The sequence below is a fragment of the Nycticebus coucang genome, chromosome 12 (genome assembly GCF_027406575.1).
Source record: "Nycticebus coucang isolate mNycCou1 chromosome 12, mNycCou1.pri, whole genome shotgun sequence".
In the NCBI taxonomy this organism is placed as follows: Eukaryota; Metazoa; Chordata; class Mammalia; order Primates; family Lorisidae; genus Nycticebus; species Nycticebus coucang.
The window spans coordinates 108,967,217-108,993,342 of NC_069791.1; the positions used below are offsets into that span (position 1 = coordinate 108,967,217).

A 26,126-nucleotide genomic window follows, 5' to 3' on the forward strand; every position below is an offset into this window, starting at 1 on the left:
ATGTTCATTCAAATAACTCAGTCACTTAAGTAAAAAGATCTATTTTCAATTTAAGAGATGTATTTACAAAAGAGGAAATGGCACTTACAAGTAAAAGGGAAGAATTACTGTTGTTAAGCGCTGTTCCCTCTCTAGAAGTTGAGGTGGACAGATCTAAAATAATAAAAAAACTTCAACAGACCTTTTCATTCTAATCATGTAATAAGAACATTAGGGCTTAGTAGTTGCCTAGCTATGGCTTCCCACACTATTTTCCCAACCCAATTCCTAAGAAGCTTTTTTGCTCATTAATGACACTCAAAAGGGCTCCGGAGTTTTTTCTTTCCTTTAAATAAGGGTATACCCTCAATGAAACCAATATAAATAAAAAGCTAGTTTCAGAGAAATAGGCTAAGGCAGGGCCTGTCAGATGGGACTGCTAGAAAGACAAAGTTTGAGGTTGCACTGAGCTATGATGACGCCACTGCACTCTAGCCTGGCAACGGAGTGAGAATCTGTCTCAAAAAAAAAAAAAAAAAAGGAAAACCAAAAAAAGCCCCAAAAACTTAAGAAAATATTCGTATTCAAAATAAGAGCCTTTCCTTTTGAAAATACGAAGCAGAGACTAACCATAACTTTAAAAATTACTTTCTTTTTCTTAGCCTACCACTCAATTATTTCCTCTCTGGCTTTCTGTCTCAATCATACTTTAATTTCTTCAGTTGTAAATCTTTAAATTATTATCAATTATTTAAGATTTTGGTCCTTCTAACAAAGTAACAACACTGACAAAAATATGAAGATTTCTCTCATTATATTTAAAGTATTTACTAACCTAAGATTACAGAAACAAGAATCAAACCAAAAACTCAGCAATCCCCTGTAACATTAAGTCATCAGCCACAGTTTGCTGAGCTCTAAAGATGAAAACTAAAACAGATTTAACTGCTATCATTTTGAACATACATCTTAAATTATTGTTTGTTTAGTTCAGATTCTAAAGACTGGCCTTTCTTTAAGATGGGATACACCTTTATTGGAGAACACATTAAAGAGTCATCTCACCCCTGAAACAATAAATACCCAGGTTAACATGCTACCCTATATAAAAACCAATGCCACATACATTTCCATTCTTATGCCTTTGCTTCTTGATCTCCAGAAAGACATACTTAAAGAAAGACATACTTAAGTCAAAGTGAATTCAAAACTGAAGGCTCTGTCTTTTTATTTTCAGCTATAATGAAAATAATTCAAGTATCTACCACCTAGAGTCAGTTAAAACTATCAAATAAAATTCATTTCTTATAAAATTGATTGCAATTATTTACAATTTAGGCTCAATTCTTACCTTGTTTGGATTCACTGATTGAAAACGAATTTAAGGAAGAACAAAAATCTTCTAAGGATGAAGTCAAAGGTGGATAAAATTCTGAAAAGGAGGGTGGAGGAGCATACCTCGCACCAATGTGCAAGGTTCCTAACAGAGACGCCGAGAAGGGTATGCTGGGAGAGACACTGGCCGTCTGAAGGGGTCCTCTGACTAACGCTGATGGCTGGAGAAGAAAAAAGATGTGATTAAAATTCACGTAACTCTGTCATGAGTTTGGCTGAACTACTTCCCATGTCAGCGTACAACAATTATTACACTGGGTGATAATGTAACATACAAATGTTTAAATCAAAATCAAGATCCTTAGAAGAATTTTAGCTATGGAGCTTACTTCTTTTCAAGCCCCATATTTAGAAAGGATGAAGGTAAGATGTCTAACACTGTTTTAATCCAAAATGTTACATTTATGGTCCAACTGAAAAATTTCGTATGCTTCCCTACCCTTACCTATGAAGCTCATAAGAATTCACATCATTACAGAGGAATTGTGGGGCTGTGTAGGAGGAAATGTTATCCAGAGATGGGAGCTGGAGAAGCCCATGAGGACTGAGACCATCTCTCTGGACGGGTAAACCCTCACACAGGAACAAGCGAAACGCTCCCCTCCGCCACGCCCATGAAAGCTACAGCTCGCTGAGAGCTTCCATGTGGCATACACTGCAAGTAACATTTACTATCTATCTGATTCTTACAAGTTTCTCAGATACATCCTACTCGTCACACAGGTGAGGAGATAGTGTACCAGGAAGTGAAGTCATCTGCCCAAGACCACAGAGCTGGTAAGAATCAAACCCAGCTCTGTCATCCTTTTGCATATAAAGGGGAACCTCTGTAAGTCGATTACCTAAAGGACTGTAACAAAGTGGCCAACATTAGGAACTAGGCCTATGGTACCGATACATAACCGCCGTGCCTGTCTGGCCTCCGTAAATCAGACTAAGGAGGTGGTCAGCCATGGACATTCTACTGTACTTCCTGCTCATTCAACTCCACACTGACATCACCTGTTTCACTGGACCTGGAAACCAGTTCTGAACTTCTGCCTCTCGTCATTATCCTGCTATGGCTGCTACCGTTTTATGATAGGGGTCAGTAAACATTTTCTATAAAGGGCTAGATATTAAGTATTTTAGACTTTGCAGGCTACATGGTCCCTGCTGCAACTACTCAACTCCGCCATTGCAGTGTAAAACCACAGACAACATATAAAATGTTGTCCAATAAGACTTTATTTATGAATCTTTTTTTTTTTTTTGGAGACAGAGTCTCACTATCATGGCTTTGGTAGAGTGTCGTAGTGTCATTGCTCACAGCAACCTCCAACTCTTGGGCTTAAGTGATTCTCTTGCCTCAGCCTCCCGAGTAGCTGGGACTACAGGTGCCTGCCATAACGCCCGGCTATTTCTTTGTTGTAGTTGCCACTGTTGTTTGGCGGGCCCAAGCTGGGTTGGAACCTGCCAGCCCCAGTATATGTGGCTGGCATCCTAGCCGCTGAGCTATAGGTGCTGAGCCTATTTATGAATCCTTTATGAATTCATATAATTTTCATATGTCATAAAATGTTATTCTCCTTTTTGTTCTTTTTCCAACCATTTAAAAATGTAAAAAAAAAAAAAACAGGCTGGGTGTGGTGGCTCACGCCCATAATCAAGCACTCTGGGAAACCAAGGCCAGTAGATTTCTTGAGCTCAGGAGTTCAAGTCCAGCCTGAGCAAGAATGAGACCCTGTCGCCACTAAAAATAGAAAAACTAGCCGGGCATAGTGGCGCATGCCTGTAGTCCCAGCTACTAGGGCGGCTGAGGCAAGAGGATTGCTCAAGCCCAAGAGTTTGAGGTTACTATGAGCTATGATACCACATCAGTTTAGCCTGGATGACAAAGTGAGACTCTGTGCCAAAAAAGAAAAAACAACTCTTAGTTTGCCGGCCATACAAAAACAGGTGGAGGGCCAGATATGGCCTGTAGGCTATAGAGTTTGCTGACCTCTGCTTAATGGTTACTATATGGTTACTAGAGAATTATCCTTAAGCAATGAGAAATCCTTGACCCATAAAATGCACTCTTTTTTTACATATCAAATACTTACTCTTTATCTGAATATTTACCCTTTCTATAATTTGTGATTCTAATAAATTGAAAAAAATTACTAAATAGCTTTTTTTTCCTTTTTTTAATTTCAAAAATGATCAAATCAACCAGTTACTACCAAAAAAGGACAAAAGTAATTCTCAAGGTAAGAAACCCAAAACTCGGCCTATAGAAATACTGAAAGTATTTATCAGGTTATATGACAATTAAAAAAAAAATTACCTCTGCCTTCAAGAGAAAAGAATAATATTGAAACTCACCATAACAGTTTCATTAGTTTCGGGGGCAGAATCAAGGAGGTCATCTATTTCATCTCCAAGGACCATATCACCATCATCTAAAAAAGCTTCTGGCATAGTAAAAGGGCTCTTTCTTCCATTCGCCAACACTGCAGACGGCAGAGCACTTTCTTCCACTTGCAGTGGCAAAATAGAAGTTAGGGGCATAATAGGAACTGAGGCCAGCTCACTTCCAATTTCATGAGAAAAACTTGATGCAGGTAAAGAGACAACAGGAACTGCTTCTCGCCTTGGAGTTAATAAATCTGCAACAGGGATGGAACTGTACTCACTCTCTCATTGTACTCATATAATACTAACATTAACAGCCAAGAATAGAGAAAATAAAGATGTCAGTGTTAATATGGAAGCAATTCTAAAACTAAATGAATAAGTAGACAGATACCATAGTAAAACAACTACAAATAAAAGATTAAAAGCAATTCTAAAAATAATCTATTTTACCCAGGAATAGATCTATTCACTTGTGAAAATTTATCCTTCTATCACAAAATGCCTGCACCCCTTCTAGGCACAGGTATTAGACAGCAATAAGACTGTGGTAGGTGCTCATGATTGCTTCCTGACATCTAAATATTATTAATCACTTACTGGCACATCCAAAAGTAGAAAAGTGATTTGCAAACTCATTCTCTCACTTTAATATAAATATAACCACACAACAATTTTAGTTGACAACACTTTATTACATATAAAGTCTAAAGCTGGCATTTCTCAAATTAGGATGATATGGGAAAACATACCTGGCTCAATATCTTCCACAGAATAATTCAAAGCCTAGAAATTAAACCAAAGAATGAATCATAATATTTTCAGGATTCTAAACCATAAAGCAATCTGTAAGCAATGCAGGTTTTCAGAGAAATGTGACTTCCTTCCTATTAAGATTCAAGAATTGAGTGGGATACACAAACCTTTATAAAATGTGGAGTTAGATGAGGGGCTGGTCTAGCAGTGCCACCACTTATCTCGTATGGACCAGCATTTTTCAAAGGACATTCAGCAGAACATCTAGCCACCACTCATTACCCAACTCACAATGGCTATTAGTATCCAAATAGCCCCAAGATTTGCCTTAAAAAAATTTTTTTAGGCCAGGTGCCGTGTCTTACGCATGTAATCCTAGCACTCTGGGAGGTCTAGGTGGGTGGATTGCGCGAGCTCAGGAGTTAGAGACCAGCCTGAGCTAAAGCAAGACCCATCTCTAAAAATAGCTGGGCGCTGACTTGCCACCAGTAGTTCAGCAGTTAGGGCCCCACCACATACACTGGGGCTGAAGGGTTTAAACCCGGCCCAGGCCTGCTAAACAATGACAACTACAACCAAAAAATAGGCAGGGGTTGGGATGGGTGCCTATAGACCCAGCTACTTGGGAGGCGGAGGCAAAAGCAGCACTTAAGTCAAGAGTTTGAGGTTGCTGTGAGCTGTGACGCCACAGCACTCTACCCAGGGCGACGTAATGAGACTCTGTCTAAACAACAACAAAAAAAAGCCAGGCGTTGTGGTGGGCACTTTTAGTCCCAGCTACTTGGGAGCCTGAGTAGAGTGGATGGCTGGAGGCCCAGAGTTTGAGGTGGTTGTGAGCTATGACGCCATGGCACTCTTAGAGCACTCGCTCAAAGTGAGACTCTTTGAGACAGAGTCCCAGCTATTTTTAGAGATGGGTCTTGCTCTAGCTCAGGCTGGTCTTGAACTCCTGAGCTCAGGCAATCCACCCACCTCGGCCTCTCAGAGTGCTAGAATTATAGGTATGAGCAGCCTCACCCAGCCTCCCTTATAACTTTTTGTTAATTTTTTTTATATTTTGTTTATCCCAAATGACTCTCCAAACTAACATTTGGCCCGAAACCACTCTTTTTTTTTTTTTTTTCTCCATTTAATTGGTTTATTTGCTATTAATAAACTGGCAACACAAGGAGGAGCAAGGGCAAGCCCCCAGCCAGGCTCCTGGGCGAAACCACTCTTTTTAAAATGAAACCTAACATCTGTTAATATCTTCTAAAATGCTCTACTGGACTTTAGGAAAAGCTAGTTAAGATTAAAATATACTACTTAGGTTGCTGGTTTTCTTTTTTAAAGTGACAAGAAGCTATGGCCAATTATGTATTTTAGTTTCAAAAATAGACATACATTAAAATTATTAAAAGCAGATTGCTAACATCTCTATCCTTTCTTTTAATTATAATGTTTACAAAAAAAAAACTTACCTTGGTAGCTCCATCCCCAGGAACTGATTTTAATGAGAGCTGAAATAAAATAAAGACATTTAAAAGCAGAACTGAATGCCACCCTGTCCCTGACAGTGGGTATGGCGAGCCAGCCACCTCTCTGTATAAACAAAAATATTTTTAAAAGTAAATAAATGAAGTAAGAATAAAAACAGAACTGATTCCAAGTTACAAAACAAAATGAAAATACCTTATGGAGAGAACACCAGCTTACCTCGGCTCTAACATATGCTTTTCTTATTTTAAATCCTAATTTCTGAGCTAGTTCTTGAGTTAGTTTTATTACATGTTCATCCTGAAAAAACAAGTAGGTATGATTAATGGAGGACTACTAACTGTGAAGAATAGGTGTTTCTTCTACAGTAATGTTTACTGTCAAAGACTTGTTTTATTAGCATTTATACCTCACTTGTTAGGTTGGCCAAACTAACTCCATCTTGAAAAGCTATTCTGCGAGACTCTGTTACAGGTGGACATAACTCAGATAACAGAGGCATGCTGCAGGCTCATTCTTACACTGGCCCAATTACAGACCCACCCGAGAGAAATATGCTGACACTCTGATAAGAAGAACTTGCCAGGAGAGTCCCAATAATAAGATACCATCTTTGATGTCCTGATGAGAAGCTATATAAGATCAGCTTTCCTCCCTAAACCTCCTTGACCCCCTAACATCCTTTAGACCTTAGCTGACTTATACCCAAGTATCAAAATAAACAATCCCGCCTTTGTTACACTTCGGTCTTGAGTGTTCTGATCTGCTCATTTTTCAGTTTTCACCTATCACCACTGAAGTAGGTTGAAGGGTGGATGAAAAATTTAACTCTTTAAATGCCATTTCCCTACATGGGAACAATAAATGATTACGAAGTAAACAAACAAATTAAAATATAAATTCCATACCTGTGGTACTGCTAAGGAGCACTTTGCTACAGCATCATAAGCCTCTTTATATCTTCCTAAATTACTTAAAGCCCTAGATTTCCGATACAGAGCTTTGCAGTTACTGGCATTTAAGCTGAGGACTGTATTGCAGTCTTCTAAAACTTTATCGTGGAAACCCTGGTGTGTAAGATCAAAGAATAAAATTAGCAATCAAATAACTCACTTTTTCCACTGATGACTTCTTCTAAATGAAAACAAACTAAACTAAGATCTGATCCTATTACCCTCCTTTTAAACTCTAAGTTATGATATTTAGGCCAGGCGTGGTGGCTTACACCTGTAATCCTAGCCCTCTGGGAGGCCAAGACAGGTGGACTGCCTGAGCTCAGGAGTTTGAGACTAGCCTGAGCAGGAATGAGCCCCTCTCTCTACTAAAAAAAAAAGAAAAAAAATAGAAAAACTATCCAGATATTGTGGTAGGCACCTGTAGCCCCAGCTATTGGGAGCCTGAGGTAAGAGGATCACATGAACCCAGGAGTTTGAGGTTGCTATGACAACACGGCACTCTACCTAGGGGCAACAGAGTGAGACTCTGTCTCAAAAAATAAACAAACAAACATACTCATTTCAAGTTAGCAGTATTATCTTCCTTTTTAGAATCATTTTCATTATGAAATTTCAAATACACAAAAATAGAATATCATGAATACCCATGTGCCCACCACCCAGATCAGACAAATGTTAATATTTGGCCATAAAGACCCCAGATTGTCAAGAAATAAAACTTCCCAGACATAACTAATATCCCCAGGTATCATTCTCCTATTCTTTTCCCCTCCATAATTACCCTTTTTCAGTGTACATTAAAATGTCAAATTGAAAATGTAATTCCTAAACAGCTAACTGACAAGGAATACGTTATCAAAAACAAAGTAAGTCAGGTTTGGTTCCTGTAGCTCAGCGGTTAGGGCGCCAGCCACATGCACCGGGGCTAGTGGGTTCCAACCCAGCCCGGCCTGATCCTAAAAACAAATAAACATACAAAAAAATAGCCAGGCGTTGTGGTGGGCGCCTGTAGTGTCCCAGCTACAAGGGAGGCTGAGGCAAGAGAATCGCTTGAGCCCAAGAGTTTGAGGTTGCTGTGAGCTGTGACACCACAGCACCCTACTGAGGATACATAGTGAGATTCTGTCTCAAAAAAAAAAAAAAAACTGTCAGCAATAAATGCCCATTAACAAAGAACTAGGAGGGGCAGGGTCTGTGGCTCAAAGGAGTAGGGCACCAGCCCCATATGCTGGAGGTGGTGGGTTCAAACCCAGCCCTGGCCAAAAACTGCAAAAAAATAAAAATAAAAAATAAATACTGAAATGGTTAATTTAAAAAAAAAAAAATGAACTAGGAGACAATAGAGATATATTTCTTAAATTCATTGTCAAGTAGGTTTGGAGGGGAAAAAAACTCCTAGTTACATTTTACTGAATGTCCATAGTCAAAATCATAAGCACTTCAAAATATTATTTAAGTTTAAAAATATGAAAAGTATGCTAATTCCTTTGAAAGTAATTAACTGTTTTATGCTAAAAAAAAAAAAAAACTCCCAATGAATCTTGTCTAAGCAGTGAACTACTCCACATGGACACCTGACAGATACACTGATCTTTGAAAACCTACATTTTCCAAGGCTGACTTTTATAAGCATACATACCTTCAAAACCATACTCAAATAGGAATCTTCAAGGACCAGTAACTAAGAAATAAATTATTTTTAAAATCCCTAAACATGACCAGGCACAGTGGCTCACTTCTGTAATCCTAACACTCTGAGAAGCCAAGGTAGGAGGATCCCTTGAACTCATAAGTTCGAGACCAGGCTGAGCAACAGTGAGATCCTGTCTCTACTAAAAATAAAAAACCTAGCTGGGCATGGTGGCAGGCACCTGTAGTCCCAGCTACTCAAGAGGCTGAGACAGGAGAACTGCTTGAGGCCAGGAGTGTGAGATTGCTATGAGCTAGGCTGATACCATGGCACTCTAGCTTGGGCAATAGAATGAGCCATAGTTTCCAGAAAAATCTAAGTAAATAAAATCCCTAAACATTTGTCCAAAGCTAATATTTCAAAGCCTTGGGCCACTCTAAAAGGAGTTAATTATGCCTTTATTTATTTATTTATTGCAGTTTTTGGCCAGGGCCAGGTTTGAACCCACTACCTCCGGTATATGGGGCTGGTGCCCTACTCCTTTAAGCCACAGGTGCTGCCCAATTATGCCTTTATTAAAAACTGAAATGAGGGCTCAGTGCCCATAGCACAGTGGTTACGGCGCCAGCCACATAACACTGAGGTTGGTGGGTTCGAACCTGGCCCAGGCCAGCTAAAACAACTATGACAACCGCAATAAAAAATAGCTGGGCACTGTGGCAGGCACCTGTAGTCCCAACTACTTGGGAGGCTGAGGCAAGAGAATTGCTTAAGCCCAAGAGTTAGAGGTTGCTGTGACCTGTGATGCCACAGCACTCTACTGAGGGCAACACAGTGAGACTTTGTCTTGAAAAACAATAAATAAATAAATAAAATAAAACAAAAAATAAACAAAACAGCTGGGAGTTGTGGCAGGCATCTGTAGTCCCAGCTACTCAGGAGGCTAAGGCAAGAGAATCGTTTGAGCCTTAGAGTTTGAGGTTGCTGTGAGCTATGATGCTAAGGCACTCTACCGAGGGCAACAAAGTAAGACTCTGTCTCAAATAAATAAATAAATAAATAAAATTAGGAAATTGACTTTTCATGTATCAAGTCACTGAAAAAAATATTTTTGCTCTAGAACATTAATTTAAAGATCACAACTCACCATATTGGAATAGCAGGCAATACGATTTATATGTAGTTTTTCAATTATTTCTTTAGGAATTAAAATTTCTTCAGACTTTGCATAATCAGCTATATTCAAAGCTTCTGTGTACTGGCTTATTGAGCTATTCCAATCACATTCCCGATAAACATCATTTCCTTCATTAAAAAGATTTCTCACAAGAGCACGCAAATATACCTAAAAAACAAAGTTACTATTTGAAGCCCCTTATAGAATAAGGTATGGTAAAAGTAAATTTTAATTTTTATACCTAAAACTTGACAGAGAACAATCTGACGGAACAGCAGCACTACTGTAAGAAATTGTGAAATGCAGTCCAAGTCACTGCTATCTCAAGGCATTTTACCTTCTTGCTTTTTCAAGAGAAAATTCAATTTCTCATTATTAAGAAAAATGTAGCAAAATATCTAGTATTTGTTCACATCTCCAATTCTGCACCTAAAATAAAAGCCAGTGGAAGCTCTAAATCAAAGAGAATGAACAATTATGGCTTTTATCCAATCTTTCCAAATTGCCTCCCAAAAAAGATAATAATGATAAATACTTCTCATGGTTTGTATCACAGAACCCTCACACAGGGGTAGTGTGGGTGTGTGCACATGCGTATGTGCCTATATGTAAAATTTCTAACAATTTCTAGGTGAAAAACTGTATCCTTTTTTACTTCCACATCTTTACCAGTGAAACTGAACTTTTCTACCTTTTTACAGGCTATTTGTATTTCTTTTATAAACTGTTTGCTTGGCTCCTTTACTGATTTGGGGGCAGGAGGAATGAAACCTTTTTCTTACCAAGTAAGTATATGTATTTTTTTTTTTTTTTTTTACAGTTTTTGGCTGGGGCCAGGTTTGAACCTGCTACCTCCTATATACGGGGCTGGCGCCCTACTCCTTTGAGCCCCGGGCGCCACCCAAGTATATGTATTCTTTAGCATGTACAAAAGTTCTTAATTTTCCATCATGATTTCTACCATATTTTCCCATCACAAGATCAGATAAATAACTCATCTCACTTTGTCTCATTTTATGAACTCATCTCTACTCTAAATTATTAAAGAAAACTAGATAGATCAATTAATGAATGATGTGACTTGTGACATGTCACTTAACATCTTTGGACCCCAGTTCCATAAGCACAAAATGAAACAATTGTTCCAGTTGACTTCCAGCTCTAATACTTCATGATTCTACAACTATTTGGAGAGGAGCAGGGAGAGAACAACAGAGAGACTGAAAGAAAGGGGAGGAGGGAGAGAGGCAGAAATAAAATGACATTTGGGAGCATTGAAACCCTCAGAGTAAAACAATAGGCCACAGGTGAACCAACCGTCAGCAAAGAAGAGTCTGTAGTGCAAGACCCAAAGAACAGGGCCTAACTTCTGTTCCTAACCAGCAGATTCATCACTAGTTCTTCCTGCTTGTTATCCATTCCCCACTTTACTGCTATCAGAACTTTTCTTTTAAATAAAAACAGAAGAATCCTTCTAAATAAATTCTGTCTCACTTATTTTCAAAGACATGAGGTAGGCTAAAAGAAATTTTCAAGGGGTTCAAACGAAAGATAAATTAATTCAAAACCACACTAACAGAGAAAAGAAAATACAAGACAGTTATGCAAGTATGCAAAAACTTACATATTAGGGCTGGCAAACTTTCTACAAAGGCCCAGATACTAAATATTTTAGGCTTTGCAGGTCATATGGTCTCTGTCAAAACTACCATATGTAGCAAAAGCAGCCACAGATAATACATAAACAAATGAACATGGCTGTGTTCCAATAAAGCTTTATTTGTTAAAAAAAAAAAAAAAAAAAGCAGCAGGCCAGATCTGGCCCACAAAGCCACAGTTCACCAGCCCCAGCTACAGGTTATAATTCACAGGCCACTTGTAGAGCTTTCAAGCAGACCTTCCCAGAGTCATTACCGCATATTGTTCCTGTGTCCCTGGATATGACAGCGGTGACCTGAGAAGAAGAAACACATGAATTGTAATTATCAAGCTCCCATCAGGACTCGTTCAGCCAGAAGTCATCTTAAATCTGTGGTTCCATTAGCTTGCCACTAGTTCAAAGCACATTTCAAAGACTTCCTTCTCTTTTACTACCATTATTTACAGACGACTGTAGTCGTAAAAAAAGCTAAACTATTCCTTGTATTTCCTTAAGTACACTCTTTCTTTTCAAATCTACTCCTATTAAAAGAACGCCTAATTCTTTAAATGCCAAAGAAGGTTAAAAATAGTACAGAACCACTAACACTATTTGATCCAATTTACTGCAGCATAGAAGAGAATGTCTCCTTCTCAGGAAGGAGCAAAGAGGCCCTTCTGCCCGGACATGTCCACCCAAACCACGGCTGTCTTGTTACTGACATGCTTCAGGAAGTCTAATTAGACAGAGCTTCTTAACAGAAACGTCTGATTGCAAAAGCCCTCTGTGCCAGCAGATGTTCACTTTCAGCCACTTTTCATTCATCAGAACTGTTCTTATAAGATCAAATTCAAATCCCTCAGTCTAACATTTGGGGGATAGTAAACACCTTAGCCCTTAAAGTTAGCAACAGTAAGATCCATTTCGGAACATAAGAATGCTCAAATACAGCCAAGCATTGTGGCAGGTGCCTGTAGTCCCAGCGACTCAGGAGACTGAGGCAAGAGGATCACTTGAGCCCATAGCTGTGAGCTATGATGCCAGAGAACTTAAACACAGGGTGATTGAGTGAGACTGTCTCAAAAAAAAAGCTCAAAATGGACAAGAAAATAAAACATTGCTAGAAAAAAAAAAAAACATTGCTAGAATAGAAATACATAATTTCTAACCCAAATTAACATCTATCAAACAAGAAAAGAATTCTTAATATCTGCAAAACATATAGCCACATGAAAAAAAAATTACGATGGGGCAAGAGCACAAGGTAAGAATTCTTAAGCTCGGGCGGCTCCTGTGGCTTAGTCGGTAAGGCGCTGGCCCCATATACCGAGGGTGGCGGGTTCAAACCCAGCCCCGGCCAAACTGCAACCAAAAAAAAAAAAAAAAAAAATAGCCGGGCCTTGTGGCGGGCACCTGTAGTCCCAGCTGCTCGGAGGCTGAGGCAAGAGAATTGCTTAAGCCCAGGAGTTGGAGGTTGCTGTGAGCTGTGTGAGGTCACGGCACTCTACCGAGGGCCATAAAGTGAGACTCTGTCTCTACAAAAAAAAAAAAAGAATTCTTAAGCTCTTACTGGATAAACTGCAGTCCTTCCTTAATGTTCTGCTGCCTTTTTCTTCTCTCCTCAGACACACTGGACATGTTATCCTGCACATCCACTTTCTAAATGAGCAATCTGGAAAGAAAGAAGACACACAAAATTACATAAGGCACCAGAGCTCTGGGGGTCCAATGAAAACATCCATAAATCAAGGCTTTGTTGGGCAGCTCCTGTGGCTCAGTGGGTAGGGTGCCGGCCCCATATACCGAGGGTGGCGGGCTCAAACCCAGCCCCAGCCAAACTGTAACAAAAAAATAGCCAGGGCTCAGTGCCTGTGGCTCAAGCAGCTAAGGCGCCAGCCACATACACCTGAGCTGGTGGGTTCGAATCCAGCCTGGGCCTGCTAAACAATGACGGCTGCAACCAAAAAAATAGCCGGGCATTGTGGCGGGTGCCTGTAGTCCCAGCTATTCGGGAAGCAGAGGCAGGAGAATCGCCGGAGCCCAGTTGGAGGTTGCTGTGAGCTGCATGATGTCACAGCACTCTACAGAGGGTGATAAAATAAGACTCTGTGTCTACAAAAAAAAAAAAAAAATCAAGGCTTTGTTGCACAGTTATTGACATGTCAATCTTCGACCTGACTCTGGAGTCCTGGACAAGGAGCCTGTGTGAACCATCTCTGTGGTCCCCGGTGTCACGTGCATCATAAGCATGCAGTTTCCACACTCTGAGACTGAACAATCACGCATATTTTTTATGTCCTTCCTACAGAGTCTCCATGAGGAAGTCATTTCTCTCTTCCTCTCCGTTCCTCCCTCCTTCAGCACAGGTTTTGTCTCTTCCCTGTCTGTACACACACATAAGCTGCCACGGGAATGGTCTCAGTCTTGTTTTGCCTCTGGGAGCTCTCCAGAAAAAAACGGGTTTCACACCTGCTTGCCTCTGAAGGAAGTTGACTTCCTTATAAGCTGAGTCTAAACCCTACATATATTTTGTTAAACTTCTGAAATAATCCTTGTTGATACAGCCGATAATGATCTAAATAAAGTTCTTTCAATTGAAATTTTCTGGATATTAAGGTTTTAACTTCAGTATAACACTTGCAAATGTCAACACATGACAGCCTGCTGGCACCCACCCCCACTGATCAATGTTCCCTGAGCAGTTTCCCAAGTTCAAGGAGAACCACAAAGAAGAGACCTGTAATACAATGTCATCTCCTAAACTAGGGTTTCCCAGCCTCAGCATTTCGGCTAGAGAATCCTGTTATGGGGCTGTCCGATGCACTGCAGGACACTAGATGCATCTCTGGCCTCTACCAGCTATACCCAAGCACCACACCCTGCTCAAACCCCAAGCTGTGACAACCAAAAAACATCTCCAGACACTGCTAGATGTCTGGGAGGGGAGTCACCATCACCCCCAGCTGAGAACAACTGAGACCTAAAACGAAGACATAAAGCGTGCATTTGGGCCTAGATGACAGGGAAATTCTACCCATGTTTCAAGTACATAGCTGAAATTTTTTACTTTCATTGTTGCTTACCATTTCTTGTTTTATTTCTAAATCCACCTTTTTCACCGTATAGGGGTGGGTTGGAATACCCCAAAGATCACCAACTTGTGCTAATCCCTTTCATCTCGTAAATACTGCAGTTCTAAATGTTTTTATCTTACTCTTAGAAGTTGTTCCTTCACTGAAGTGTTTACATGGGAAAGGATATGATGTCTGGAATTTGCTTTAAAATAGTCCAGCAAATAAAAAAGGGAATGGCAGGGTGGGAAGTGGGGATGAAATAGCAGAATGTTAACTCGAAGTGGGTAGGAAGTACAGGGGATCCTTCATACTGTTCTCTCCACTTTGTACGTCTTTGAAACTTTCCAAAATAAAAAGTTTAAGAAGTCAATGACACTAAAACAAAACTTCTGGAATTTGCTTTTAAAATAGTTTTAAAATAGTTTAGACAGGCTTGGCGCCTGTAGCTCAAGTAGCTAAGGTGCCAGCCACATACACCAGAGCTGGCAGGTTCGAATCCAGCCCAGGCCCGCCAAACAACAATGACAATTACAACCAAAAAATAGCCGGGCATTGTGGTGGGTGCCTATAGACGCAGCTACTTGGGAGGTTGAGGCAAGAGAATCGCTTAAGCCCAGGAGTTGGAGGTTGCTGTGAGCTGTGATGCCACAGCACTCAACCCAGGGAAACAGCTTGAGGCTCTGTCTCAAAAAATAAATAAATAAATAAATAAAATAAAATAAAATAGTTTAGACAAAAGGGATGTGGATGGGTGATAATGAAATCAGAGTGCCTAAAACATGGCTAATAATGCCAGCAGGATGAAGGGGGTGTGGGCTCATTCTCCTCTCCTACCTACTTATACATATTAGACCATTTCCTTATTATGTTTTTTTTTAATTTATACTTCAATGTACAAAATTATTTAAAGGAGGCACTGTTTTTAAAAGAAAAAGATTTTTAAAAACCTCAATGTCTATCAGAAAGTTAATGGCTAAATATATTGTGTTGGGAATAAAAAGAGGAAAGGTGGGTGGCGCCTGTGGCTCAAGGGGTAGAGTGCCGGTCCCATATGCCGGAGGTGGCGGGTTCAAACCCAGCCCCGGCCAAAAACCAAAAAAAAAAAAAAGAGGAAAGGTATAAAAGAGTTCATATTATGACTCTGTTCTGTTTTTTTAAATTGTGTGGGAGGGTAGTCATATATGCTTATCATATACCTGAAATAGCACCAGATGGAATCATGGGAAACATAGCAGTAGAAAGCTGAGGGCTTCAATGAACAATATACCTTTTTCTCAGACTCTGCTTAGCCAAGCTGGGGAATTAGTTTGAGGGTGACTCAAAAAATAAATCTGCTGGCTAAGAAAGGACTCGTGGGTAATGATAATCCACCAAGTTAATAGCCTTAGAGCTATTTTCCCAGAAAGTGCTAGAAAACCTTGAACCTCAACCTCTCACTGACAGAGGGCATGTGGCAAAAAGCTGACAACTCAAGTAAGTGATTAGGAAGAAATAAGATGCAGATTTTGGGTCGGGCGCAGTGGCTCAGGCCTGTTATCCTAGCACTCTGGGAGGTCAAGGCTGGAGGATGGCCTGAGCTCGCAAGTTTGAGTTTGAGACCAGCCTGAACTAGAGCAAGACTCTGGCCTCTAAAAATAGCTGGGTGTTGTGGCAGGTGGCTGTAATCCCAGCTACTCGGGAGGCTGAAGCAAGAGAATTGCTTGAGTCCAGGAGTCTGAAGTTGCTGTGAGTTATGTGCTATGGTACTCTACATGAGGTGACAAAGTGAGACTCTTGTCTCAAAACCCCCCCCCCCAAAACGCAGATTGTTTGTTTCTGAGACAGAGTCTCACTTTGTCACCCTCTGTAGTGTGCTATAACATCATAGCTCACAGCAACTGTACATCTTAGGCTCAAGAGATTCTCTTGCCTTAGCCTCCTGAGTAGCTGGGGTTACAGGTGGTGCCACAACGCCCAGCTCTTTTTTAGAGACAGGTCTTGCTTTGGCTCAGGCTGGTTTCAAACCCATGAGCTCAGGCAATCCATCCTCCTCAGCCTCCCAGAGTACTAGGATTACTGGTGTGAGTAAATGTGCCCAGTCAAATGCAGTTGTTATTATTTTATTTTATTATTTTTTTTTTTTTTGAGACAGAGTCTCACTATGTTACCATTGGTAAAATGCCATGGTGTCACAGGTCACAGCAAACTCAAACTCTTGACCTTAAGAGATTCTCTTGCCTCAGCCTCCCGAATAGCTGGCACTACAGGCACCTGCCACAACGCCTGGCTATTTTTTTGTTGCAGTTGTCATTGTTGTTTAGCTGGCCCTGGCTGGGTTCGAACCTGCCAGCCTCGTTGTATGTGGCTGGCACCCTAACCACTGAGCTAAGGGCATCGCCCAGGTGAAGTTGTTTTTAATGCATATAATATACAAAATTTATACACCTTTATATATGTAAAGATTTGGCAACATAGTATGAGGCAGCATTCAAATATAACAGCATTTTACGTTCAGCATGGGGTTTTTTTTGTTGTTGTTGTTTTGGAGAGAGGGTCTCACTTTTTCACCTGGGCTGCAGTACATTGAGTCATCATAACTCAATGAAACCTCAAACTCCTGGGCTCAAGGATCCTTCTGCCTCAGCCTCCCAAGTAGCTAGGACTACAGATGTGTGCCACTAGGCCTCCCTAATTTTTCTTGGTTTTGTTGTTGTTGTTGTTGTTTTGTAGAGAAAGGGTCTCACTGTATTCCTTAGGCTGGTCTCAAGGTCCTGGACTCACAAGACCCTCCTGCCTCAGCTGCCCAAAATGCTTAGCCAGAATGACCGGCATGAGCCACAGCACTCAGCCACATTCAGTATTTTTTTTAAATATTCTTCCCGGGCAGCACCTGTGGCTCAGGGAGTAGGGTGCCGGCCCCATATACCGAGTGTGGTGGGTTCAAACCCAGCCCCAGCCAAACTGCAACAACAGCAACAAAAAAATAGCTGGGCATTGTGGTGGGCGCCTGTGGTCCCAGCTACTCAGGAGGCTGAGGCAAGAGAATCACCTAAGCCCAAGAGCTGGAGGTTGCTGTGAGCTGTGACACCATTGCACTCTACCAAGGGTGACAAAGTGAGACTCTGTCTCTTAAAAAAAAAAAATTCTTCCCCAAATTTTATTTTGAAAAATTTCAAACGCACGATAAAGTTAAAAAACTTTAACTGCCCTAGCACTCTGGAAGGTCAAGGCAGGGAGATCCCTTGGCTCAAGAGCTCCAGACCAGCCTGAGCAATAGAAAAATTTTCTATTTTCTACTAAAAATTTTAAAATCAGACAGGTGCTGTGGGGAGCGCCTGTAGCCTCAACTACTCGGGAGGCTGAGGCAGGAAGATCACTTGAACCCAGGAGTTTGAGGTTGTAAGAGCTGAGCTGACACCACAGTACTCTAGCCTGGGCAACAGAGTGAGACTCTGTATCAAAAACAAAAATTAAAAAACTTTAACTGCCCCATATGATTAATATTTTGTGATACTTATCGCATCTGCCCATCCTTTTCCACCTGCCGCCTTTCCTTCAGTCCATCAATCTACCTTATTACTATTTTGATAAATTTCAAGGTGAGTTACATACCAATTATAATTCACTCCTAAACACTTCAGTATACACTACCCAATATTTGTGTAGAGGTTTTTTGTTTTATTGCCCTTTTTTTAAGGTAAAATGCACAGATCTTACTGTTGAGTTTCAACAAACTTGTGTAACCTGTGTCTTATCAAGATACAGGCCAATGGGTGGCACCTGTGGCTCAGGGAGTAGGGCGCCAGCCCCATATACCAAGGGTGGCAGGTTCAAAACCAGCCCTGGCCGAACTGCAACAAAAAAATAGCCGGGTGTTGTGGTGGGCGCCTGTAGTCCCAGCTACTTGGGAGGCTGAGGCAAAAGGATCATCTAAGCTTAGGAGATAGAGGTTGCTGTGAGCTATTATGCCACAGCACTCTACTGAGGGCAATAAAGTGAGTCTCAAAAAAAAAAAAAAATTCTTTCCTAGGTGGCGCTTTGTAGCTCAAGCAGCTAAGGCACCAGGTTCGAATCCAGCCCAGGCCTGCCAAACAACAAAATTAATAAAATTAATAAAAATTAAAAAATTAATAAAATAAATAATAAACTTTGTTGTTGTTGTTGTTGTTGAGACAGAGTCCAAAGCTGTTGCCCTGGGTAGAGGACTGTGGCATCACAGCTCACAGCAACCTCAAACTCCTGGGCTTAAGTGTTTCTCTTGCCTCAGCCTCCCGAGTAGCTAGGACTATAGGCGCCAGCCATAACACCCAGCTATTTTTAGAAATGGGATCTCATTCTGTCTAAGGCTGGTGTTAACCTGTGAGCTCAGGCAATCCACCTACCTCGCCTTCCAAGTGCTGGGATTACAGGCCTGAGCCACTGTGCCCAGCCAATAAAATAAATAAACTTTGAAAAAATACACTATGTTGTTTTTTCATCCTTTCAAAATCTAGACTCAATTTTCAAGTGAGGAAGAATTTTACAAAGTTAATTCAAGGGCACTTCTTTCGTTCAAACTCAGCAGCAACTGACTGGTCCACTCACTCCTTGAAGCCTTCTGCTTTCAACTTCCACTTCATAGCCCTGGCTAGGTCAGTCCCTGCCTCAGAGGCCACTCTGTCCCCTCACAAGCTAAGGCTACAGCCAGTCCTGACCTCCCACTGTGAGACCCCTGCAGCTTCAATGAGACCCCTTTCAAGATTTCCCCTAGACATCCTCCTGCAATGACCAAATGTTAAATACCCACATCTAGAGCCCCCTGACCGCTCCCACACCCACCCCCAGCAGAGCTCTGAGGGAGATACAGACTTACCTCCTGACTATTTGACAGTTCCACTTGGATGTCTCACAGACATTCCAAACTATTAAAAAAGTATTTTAATATGTCAGTGAAAAGGAATGTCTCCTTCCCAATCCTGTCACTTGGCCACCCATGTGCCCTCCCTGAGAGCAATCAACATAGTGACCAGTCTCTCCTTTTTTAAACTTCAGATTAATGAGGGTACAAACGAATAGGTTACGTTCTTTGTGTTTTTTAGGTAAAGTCCAAGTTGTAGTTGAGCCCTTTACCCAGGAGGGTGTGTCATATACCCCTACATTGTTCCTGTTAGGTGAGAGCACACCAGTCCCCCTGCTGCCCCCAGTTAAGCACATTCTGTACAACAATTCTCTATCTTGATTACGGTAATGGTCAAGTGAATCTGTGTGTGGGATAAAATTGCATAGAACTACACACACACAAACGAACGTGCACCTGCTGAAACCCAGTAAGGCCTGTAGTTTGGTTAATGGTATTATACTAATGTCGATGTCCTGGCTGTGCTACTGAACTACAGTTATATGGCACTGTTGGAGCAATGGGGAGTGAAGGGGTCATGGGACTCTATGCACTACTTTTGCAACTTCCTGTGAGTCTAAATTATTTCAAAATGAAAAGTTAAAAGTAGTCTGTGCAAATGTGCTTTTTTTAATATACAAACCAGGACTACCAGCATGTTCTGTACCTCACTGTTTTCACACAGTCCCTAATCTTGGAGGTCAATACACATGACCTCACATAGTGTTCTGTGATAGATTGTACCATAATTGAGCCAGGGCTCTGCTGACCAACATGCTGGTTGTTTCCAAATTTTTTTTTGAGACTCACTCTGTTGTCCAGGCTAGAGTGCCATGGTGTCAGCCCAGCTCACAGCAACCTCAATCTTTAAAGCTCACCATGTACACAGGGGGTAAGTATCTCTAAGAAATTTCTGTAGGATAAAAGACATATGCATTTATTTATTTTACCAGTTATTGCCACAGTTTACAGTGTGATACTACCCACTAACAATGCATGAGGGTTCCTGTTTTGCCATTCACCACGGAATTACCGAATATGTTAATCTCTGTTAACTAGGGAGGTAAGAAACAACATGACAGTGTGCTGAGGTCTGGTTTGTTTTAGTCTTTCTAAGGCTGAGCATCTTTCAGAGTTAAGACTCAGTTGTACTTGTTTTTCTGTGGTTTGTTCATATCCTTTGCTCATTTTTCTTTCAGGTTGAGCTTTTCTTATTTATGAAAACTTTTCATACGTTGAGGAAAGAAGTCTTTTGTGATGTTATTAGTTTTTTCCCAACTTGATGTCAATCTTTTGACTTTTGTTATTTTGACAGCAAAAGTTTTATTTTTAAGTTGTAAAGACAATGCTTCATATAAAGTTCATTGGTCTAAGCATCTGAACCTGGTAACACTGGTCACAAAAAGCAGCAGAACATTGCTGGACAGAGTGGGTCCCACCTTTCAACAAGCTGGGGAGTAAATCAATACAGTGGGAATCGGCTGGAGAAAGCAACAGAGACAAAAACTGGAAACCATAAGGGACTCCTCAAGTAATACAATGATGAGTTTCATTCATCGCCTCTTCTTACATAAAAGGGAACTCTGGGGGAAAGTTGGAGCACTTTGAACAGTAGTACATTTTAAAACACGAAACTTAAATAGGAGTCTCATTAAATTAACTAAATTCTTGCATGCTCAAATATCATCTTTCTAGGGTCAGCTGATTTTAAATTTGTTACTCACCAGGAAGTAACGTAAGGCCAAAAGGTACTTTGGATCTTCGTAAGCATTGACTTAGGGCCTGTTAGGTGGAACTCACTAGCCTAAAGTAAGCTAGCAACCAGATAAACATATTCGAATCCATAAGCTTTTGACCTTACACAATAACTGTAAAAACTAGCTCCCATTAGCAGAAGACACTAAGGTAAGTGAAATGTGATCACAAGATACTAAGATACAAACAGTAGCCTACAAACTCTAACTGAATGCCAGCCCTGTTCTAAGTGCTTTACATCTATTAAGTCATTGAGTCCCCGGGATAACTTTAAGAGCAGGTTCTACAGGCAGGCATGATGGCTCATGCCACTAATCCTAGCACTCTGGGAGGCCGGTGAATAGCTTGAGCTCACGAGTTCGAGACTAGCCTGAGCAAAAGTGAGACACCGTCTCTACTAAAAATAGAAAAACTAAAGCAAGAGGATCACTTGAGCCCAAGAGTTGGAGGTTGCTGTGAGCTATGATGTCATAGCACTCTATCCAGGGTGACAGCTTGAGACTCTGTCTCGGACAAAAAAAAAAAAAAAAAGAATAAGTAATATAAAGAAACTGAAACTGAAACAAAGTAAGTGACATAACCAGCCCAGGATCATATAGCTAGGAAGTGGCAGAGCTAGATTTCAAAGCCAGGCAGCCCAGCTCCAAGCCTGAGTTGTACCCACCTCATTATTCTGCACCTTAAGTGCCAATGACCCCTGGAGGGAAAGCAAGCATCTGTCTAGGGTGGCTCTGGGCTAGGCTCTGAAAGACAAGTACAGTTCTGATAAACAGGTGTGTACTTTAAAGCCACTCAGGAGGTACAGAAAAGCATGTATGTGTGTGTGCACAGGTGTACATGCAACGACATGCTCAAGGAATGTCATTTAAAACACTAGACAAAGCAGAGGGCTTTCACAGGAATGTACTGGACATAAGGAGAGTTGGGATGCCATTCCAGGGAAAGTCTCATAAGATACTAACACAGGACCAGAGAAAGTGTCCCAGTGAATGGAATACAGGGGTCACCCAGGACAACATTTCTACTTCTGCCTAAAACGGTATTCCTATGTTTCAAATGGAAAATTATAATTACAACCCTATGTTTGAGTCTATCCTCAAGCCTCCCTGTGTAAGGGCTTTAAAACAATAATTAAAAAGTAGTTAAAGTATCTTCTTTGTCAACCTTGTCTTGCAACAGTATACGAGCTGACTGTTCTTGCAACACTTACCAATGTGCCTGGAGGCACAGTGCAACTCACAGAAGGCTGCAAACTGGGCTAGTAAAAATGTTATTAAAGACATTCTGCTACTTTGTGACATTGAAGCTCCCTTTGGATGCTTTATGAAACAGTTTCTCTTTTGAAAACGAAAACACCAAAATAGAGGCTATGCCAAAAACATCAGGAAGGATAATTTCATATTTTGGCCAGGGTTTTCCCTCCACAGGAAGTATTCACTTGGAAACTGCTGTTAGATTTCAGATTCTGTAAATTAGGTACGCTGAGTGCTCTGCCCTGCTGGATGGTTAACAGGGAATCTTGTTTCTTCCACAAACTCTGTACTGGAGGAGTCAACAGAAAATGTTCCACGTGAAATCTCCATAGTACACAATTTGCCAAGGGACATCCACACCACCATGATGCACCCAAGACCACCAATGAAGTTTTCCTGACCACGTCAAGTGCTAATGCCTGACCCTAACATGTTCACCTTCTTACCAAACATGGCAGATTAAGGTCCTGCTCCAAATTCAAGACTTTTCATAAAATACAAAGCTTTTACCTTTCTATTTGTGAAACAGAAATTTTCTGTCTTTTATTGGTTCTATTACACGGTTCCTGAAGCTTCACAATATATGTGGTATTAAACAATACATTACTAACTCATAACAAAATAAAAAGCAAATTTCTTGCTAGAACAAAACTTGGTAAGGATAAACACATTTCATGAAAATCACCTCATTTAATAACCCTTATGTATCTGTATGAATTAAAACAGATTATCATGTATTAATTTTAACACTTCTGGATTAATGTTCCACTTCTCCCCTCCTTAAGACAATTTTCTAAAAGTTTTTCTTGATTTATAAACAACTCCCACTAAAGAAAACAAATTCCACTTCTGATTCTAGGATTCTAAAGAACAAGTATTTTCACTAAAAAAAAAAAAAGAAGCAAAACCAAACACTTCAAGATATGATCTAGAGGACAAAAGTTTGCTCACACTGATCTCTGCGGTCTCTAGAAAGCCCATTCTAGAGTATCCATGGCAACAACATACAGACATCTTTTGTTTCTTTCTTCCTTTATTGAAAAGCTCAAAACTTCGCAACAGTTATTCTCTCCCTTCTTAGAGTTGAGAGATTCTATCATAATTGACTCTTTCACTTATAAGGGTGATTTAACCCATCCAAATTGGCAGGCTTTACAAATTAGCCAAACGAATTGTGGGGAAACGTGGTTGACAAACCACCATTCTTATTAGCAAGAAATTGAGAGTGTCTGAGGACTGGAAAGAGTCAGAATATAACCGCCAACAATAACGTGGAGGAAGGCAGGAACTCTCCAGTTCATCTGGATAGCAGAAAAATCAACGGACTTTCTGGAGAACACACACACAAATAGTGATTAAGATTCAGCCTCAATAACTCATGATCTGATTCTGAGCTAAACCTCATACATCCACTCCTAGCCTCCGCATATAGCAGAGAGAGAGGGAAAAATTCTGTCCATTAAATTGAATTAATTTGGGAAGTAAAACACCCCCCTCCCATCGTGCAATTCAGTTCAACAGTTCGCTCAGGGTGAGAAGAAGCAGTGGGCTTTTTTCCAGCCTTAAGGCCATCAGAGAAGAAAAGATAAGCAGATGGCACAGGACTCCCAGCACCCCTCCCTTGCAGAAGTTCTAGTTAAGTGCTATCCAATAGAAATATAATGCGAGCCACATATGCCTTTTAAAATTTCCAAGTAGCCACACTTAAAAAAAAATAAAAAGTAAAAAGATACTGGCGAGGTTAATTTTAACAATATATCTTAGTTAACTCAGTATGTCCAAAACATTACCATCTCAACATGTATTCGAAGTGTAAAAGACTAGAAATGAGATCCTTCACGTTCTTCTTTTCTCGTCCTAAGTCTTTAAAATCAGGGGGGTATTTTACAAACCGGGAGCCCGGCTGAGACCGCTCCAGGCACGTTTCGAGGGCCCCGTCGTCCCCTGTGGCCAGCGGCCAGCGCACTGAGCAGCGCAGAGCCTGGGGGCCACCTCTCCGGACCGAAAGACCCCAACTCCTGACCAACTCACCCAACCCAGACCGCCAGCTGACCACACCCCTGCGGTGACCAGGCCTGAGCCGGAAATCACGCTAATGGAAACTGACAGGTCTTCATTCTTCACGGGCGTGGAGGAGAAAGAAACCCGACACCGCAGGCCCGGCGCCGCCGCCAACGCCGGAAACCCTCGCCGCGCACCCTGCAGGACGCCCCGCGCACGATTAAAGAAAAAATTATTTTTAAGAATCAAAAAGGGAGGGATTGGCCCAAAATTAACGCGCCAGGCACTCCGCGGGCATCCTTCCTGGTCCCCAATCTCAAGACCCTTAATCAGGCTCCCGCGATCGCCAGGACAGACAGCAATAATGTGGGTGGGGGTTGCTTTCAGGGAAACAGCCCAAGAGGAGACGCTTGGCCAAAGGCATCGCACGCAGAAGGGGGTCAGGCCAGGGGCGGTCCGGGAGCGGAGGGCGCCCCGGCCGGACTCCGGGCCCCGCGCCGCCCCTCCCCCGCCCGCCGCCCTTAACGACCGCGCGCGAGCACGAGGCGGCGGCGGCGGCGCGCGCGGGGCGAGGGAGGGGCTGCGCGGGCGCGCGGACACCCCCGGCGGCGCCCACCCAGCCCTACCTGCGGGACGGCGCGCCGGCCGGCGGCGGGACGTGAAGGCGGCGACGGCGGCGGCGGTGAGGCCCGGGCGCTCGCTCGCAGCGCTCCCTCGGCGAGCGGCGGCGGCGGCCAGGCTCGGCGGCGCCCGTGGCGGCGCCCTCTGCCGGCCGGAGGCCGCACGCGCGGTGCCCGGGAGACGCCGCCATTGGCTGCGCCGGACGTAGGGCCGGGGGCGGCGGCGTCACGTCGGGCCAGGGGCGGTGACCGGGAGCCGTCGGATCCGCAGCCCCGGAGCGGGCGCGCGGCCTCCGCGGCAGCCAATGGGGACACCGGGGCGGGCCGGGGCGCGCGCGGGCTGCGGGTCACCGCGTCGGGGTTTGTCCCCGAACGGGAGCGCGGGGCACAGAGCACAGCGGTTGGGTGTGGGAGCGAGGCCAGGGGCTGTGCGCCCTGCTCTGCGAAGAGTACGGCATCTCCAGGACAGCCATGCTTGTCCCCGCCTCCGCAGATGTGGACACGAACGCGCGAGGGCCTCGGTCCGCCTCCGCCCGCCCACCCTTGCAGGTCCCAGGCCGAGTGCCGCCTTGTCCTCTGGGATTTTCCACGTCCAGATGCCCTCCCGAGGGCCAGGCCCTGCTCAGCAGAGGGCGAGCAGGATTCTCGCCCCAGGACATAGGGACAGGGGTGTGGGCCCACAAACTCGCAGAGTAAACCATTTTGGACAGCCAAGACCAAAGAAACTCAAGCAGGGGCTTGTGGCAGTGGTGAAAAGGCTTCCAAGGAGGCGACAGCTGTGCTCACGTGGAGGAAGTGGGCCCCAGGCAGAGGAAGGGCAACTGCGAAGGCCCTGACCCTGGAGCGCGGTGTCCTGGGAAGTGGAGGGCATCTAGGCTGGTGTGTGCTAGAAGGTGGAACGATCTGAGAGGCAGAGGTGTGGAGGGGAGTCCCTCACTGGGGGCACTGAATTGGGGTCTCATTTACATTTTGGAAAGTACAGAGAATGGGCTATAGGAGTCACGGGGGTGGTGGGGTAGGGAATCTTCCAGGAGGTCCAGGTGATGTAGATTTACAAAGGAGGTGTCAGGTTGGGCTTCCGGGCTTCTGTGACAAAATACCACAGATCAGGATGTCTAAACAACGGGAAATTATCTTCTCACAGCTCTGGAGGTTGGAAGTGTAAGATGAAGCTGCCCACAGAG

The 26,126-nt window shown here is 42.5% G+C and overlaps 1 protein-coding gene across 5 annotated transcripts in view; it reads right to left on the minus strand.

The window, feature by feature from the left end:
- The window catches only part of ZC3H7A (zinc finger CCCH-type containing 7A), a 44,872-nt gene extending 19,787 nt beyond the window's left edge, over positions 1 to 25,085 (minus strand). For 2 of the 5 annotated variants that reach the window (XM_053557179.1, XM_053557175.1), the window contains exons 1-11: positions 24,949 to 25,085; positions 12,955 to 13,056; positions 11,660 to 11,699; positions 9,716 to 9,913; positions 6,891 to 7,049; positions 6,202 to 6,282; positions 5,967 to 6,005; positions 4,503 to 4,536; positions 3,721 to 4,004; positions 1,331 to 1,535; positions 89 to 153 (exon numbers count right to left, since the gene is read on the minus strand). In XM_053557179.1, coding sequence (XP_053413154.1) covers positions 89 to 153; positions 1,331 to 1,535; positions 3,721 to 4,004; positions 4,503 to 4,536; positions 5,967 to 6,005; positions 6,202 to 6,282; positions 6,891 to 7,049; positions 9,716 to 9,913; positions 11,660 to 11,699; positions 12,955 to 13,022 — 1,173 coding nt within the window. In that variant the 5' untranslated portion in view covers positions 13,023 to 13,056; positions 24,949 to 25,085. Of the gene's footprint in view, positions 1 to 88; positions 154 to 1,330; positions 1,536 to 3,720; positions 4,005 to 4,502; positions 4,537 to 5,966; positions 6,006 to 6,201; positions 6,283 to 6,890; positions 7,050 to 9,715; positions 9,914 to 11,659; positions 11,700 to 12,954; positions 13,057 to 20,123; positions 20,227 to 24,111; positions 24,333 to 24,352; positions 24,810 to 24,948 lie in introns of those variants that run through there. The other 3 variants (XM_053557176.1, XM_053557178.1, XM_053557177.1) reach the window with 3 other exon arrangements.
- Positions 25,086 to 26,126: the final 1,041 nt, after the last annotated feature.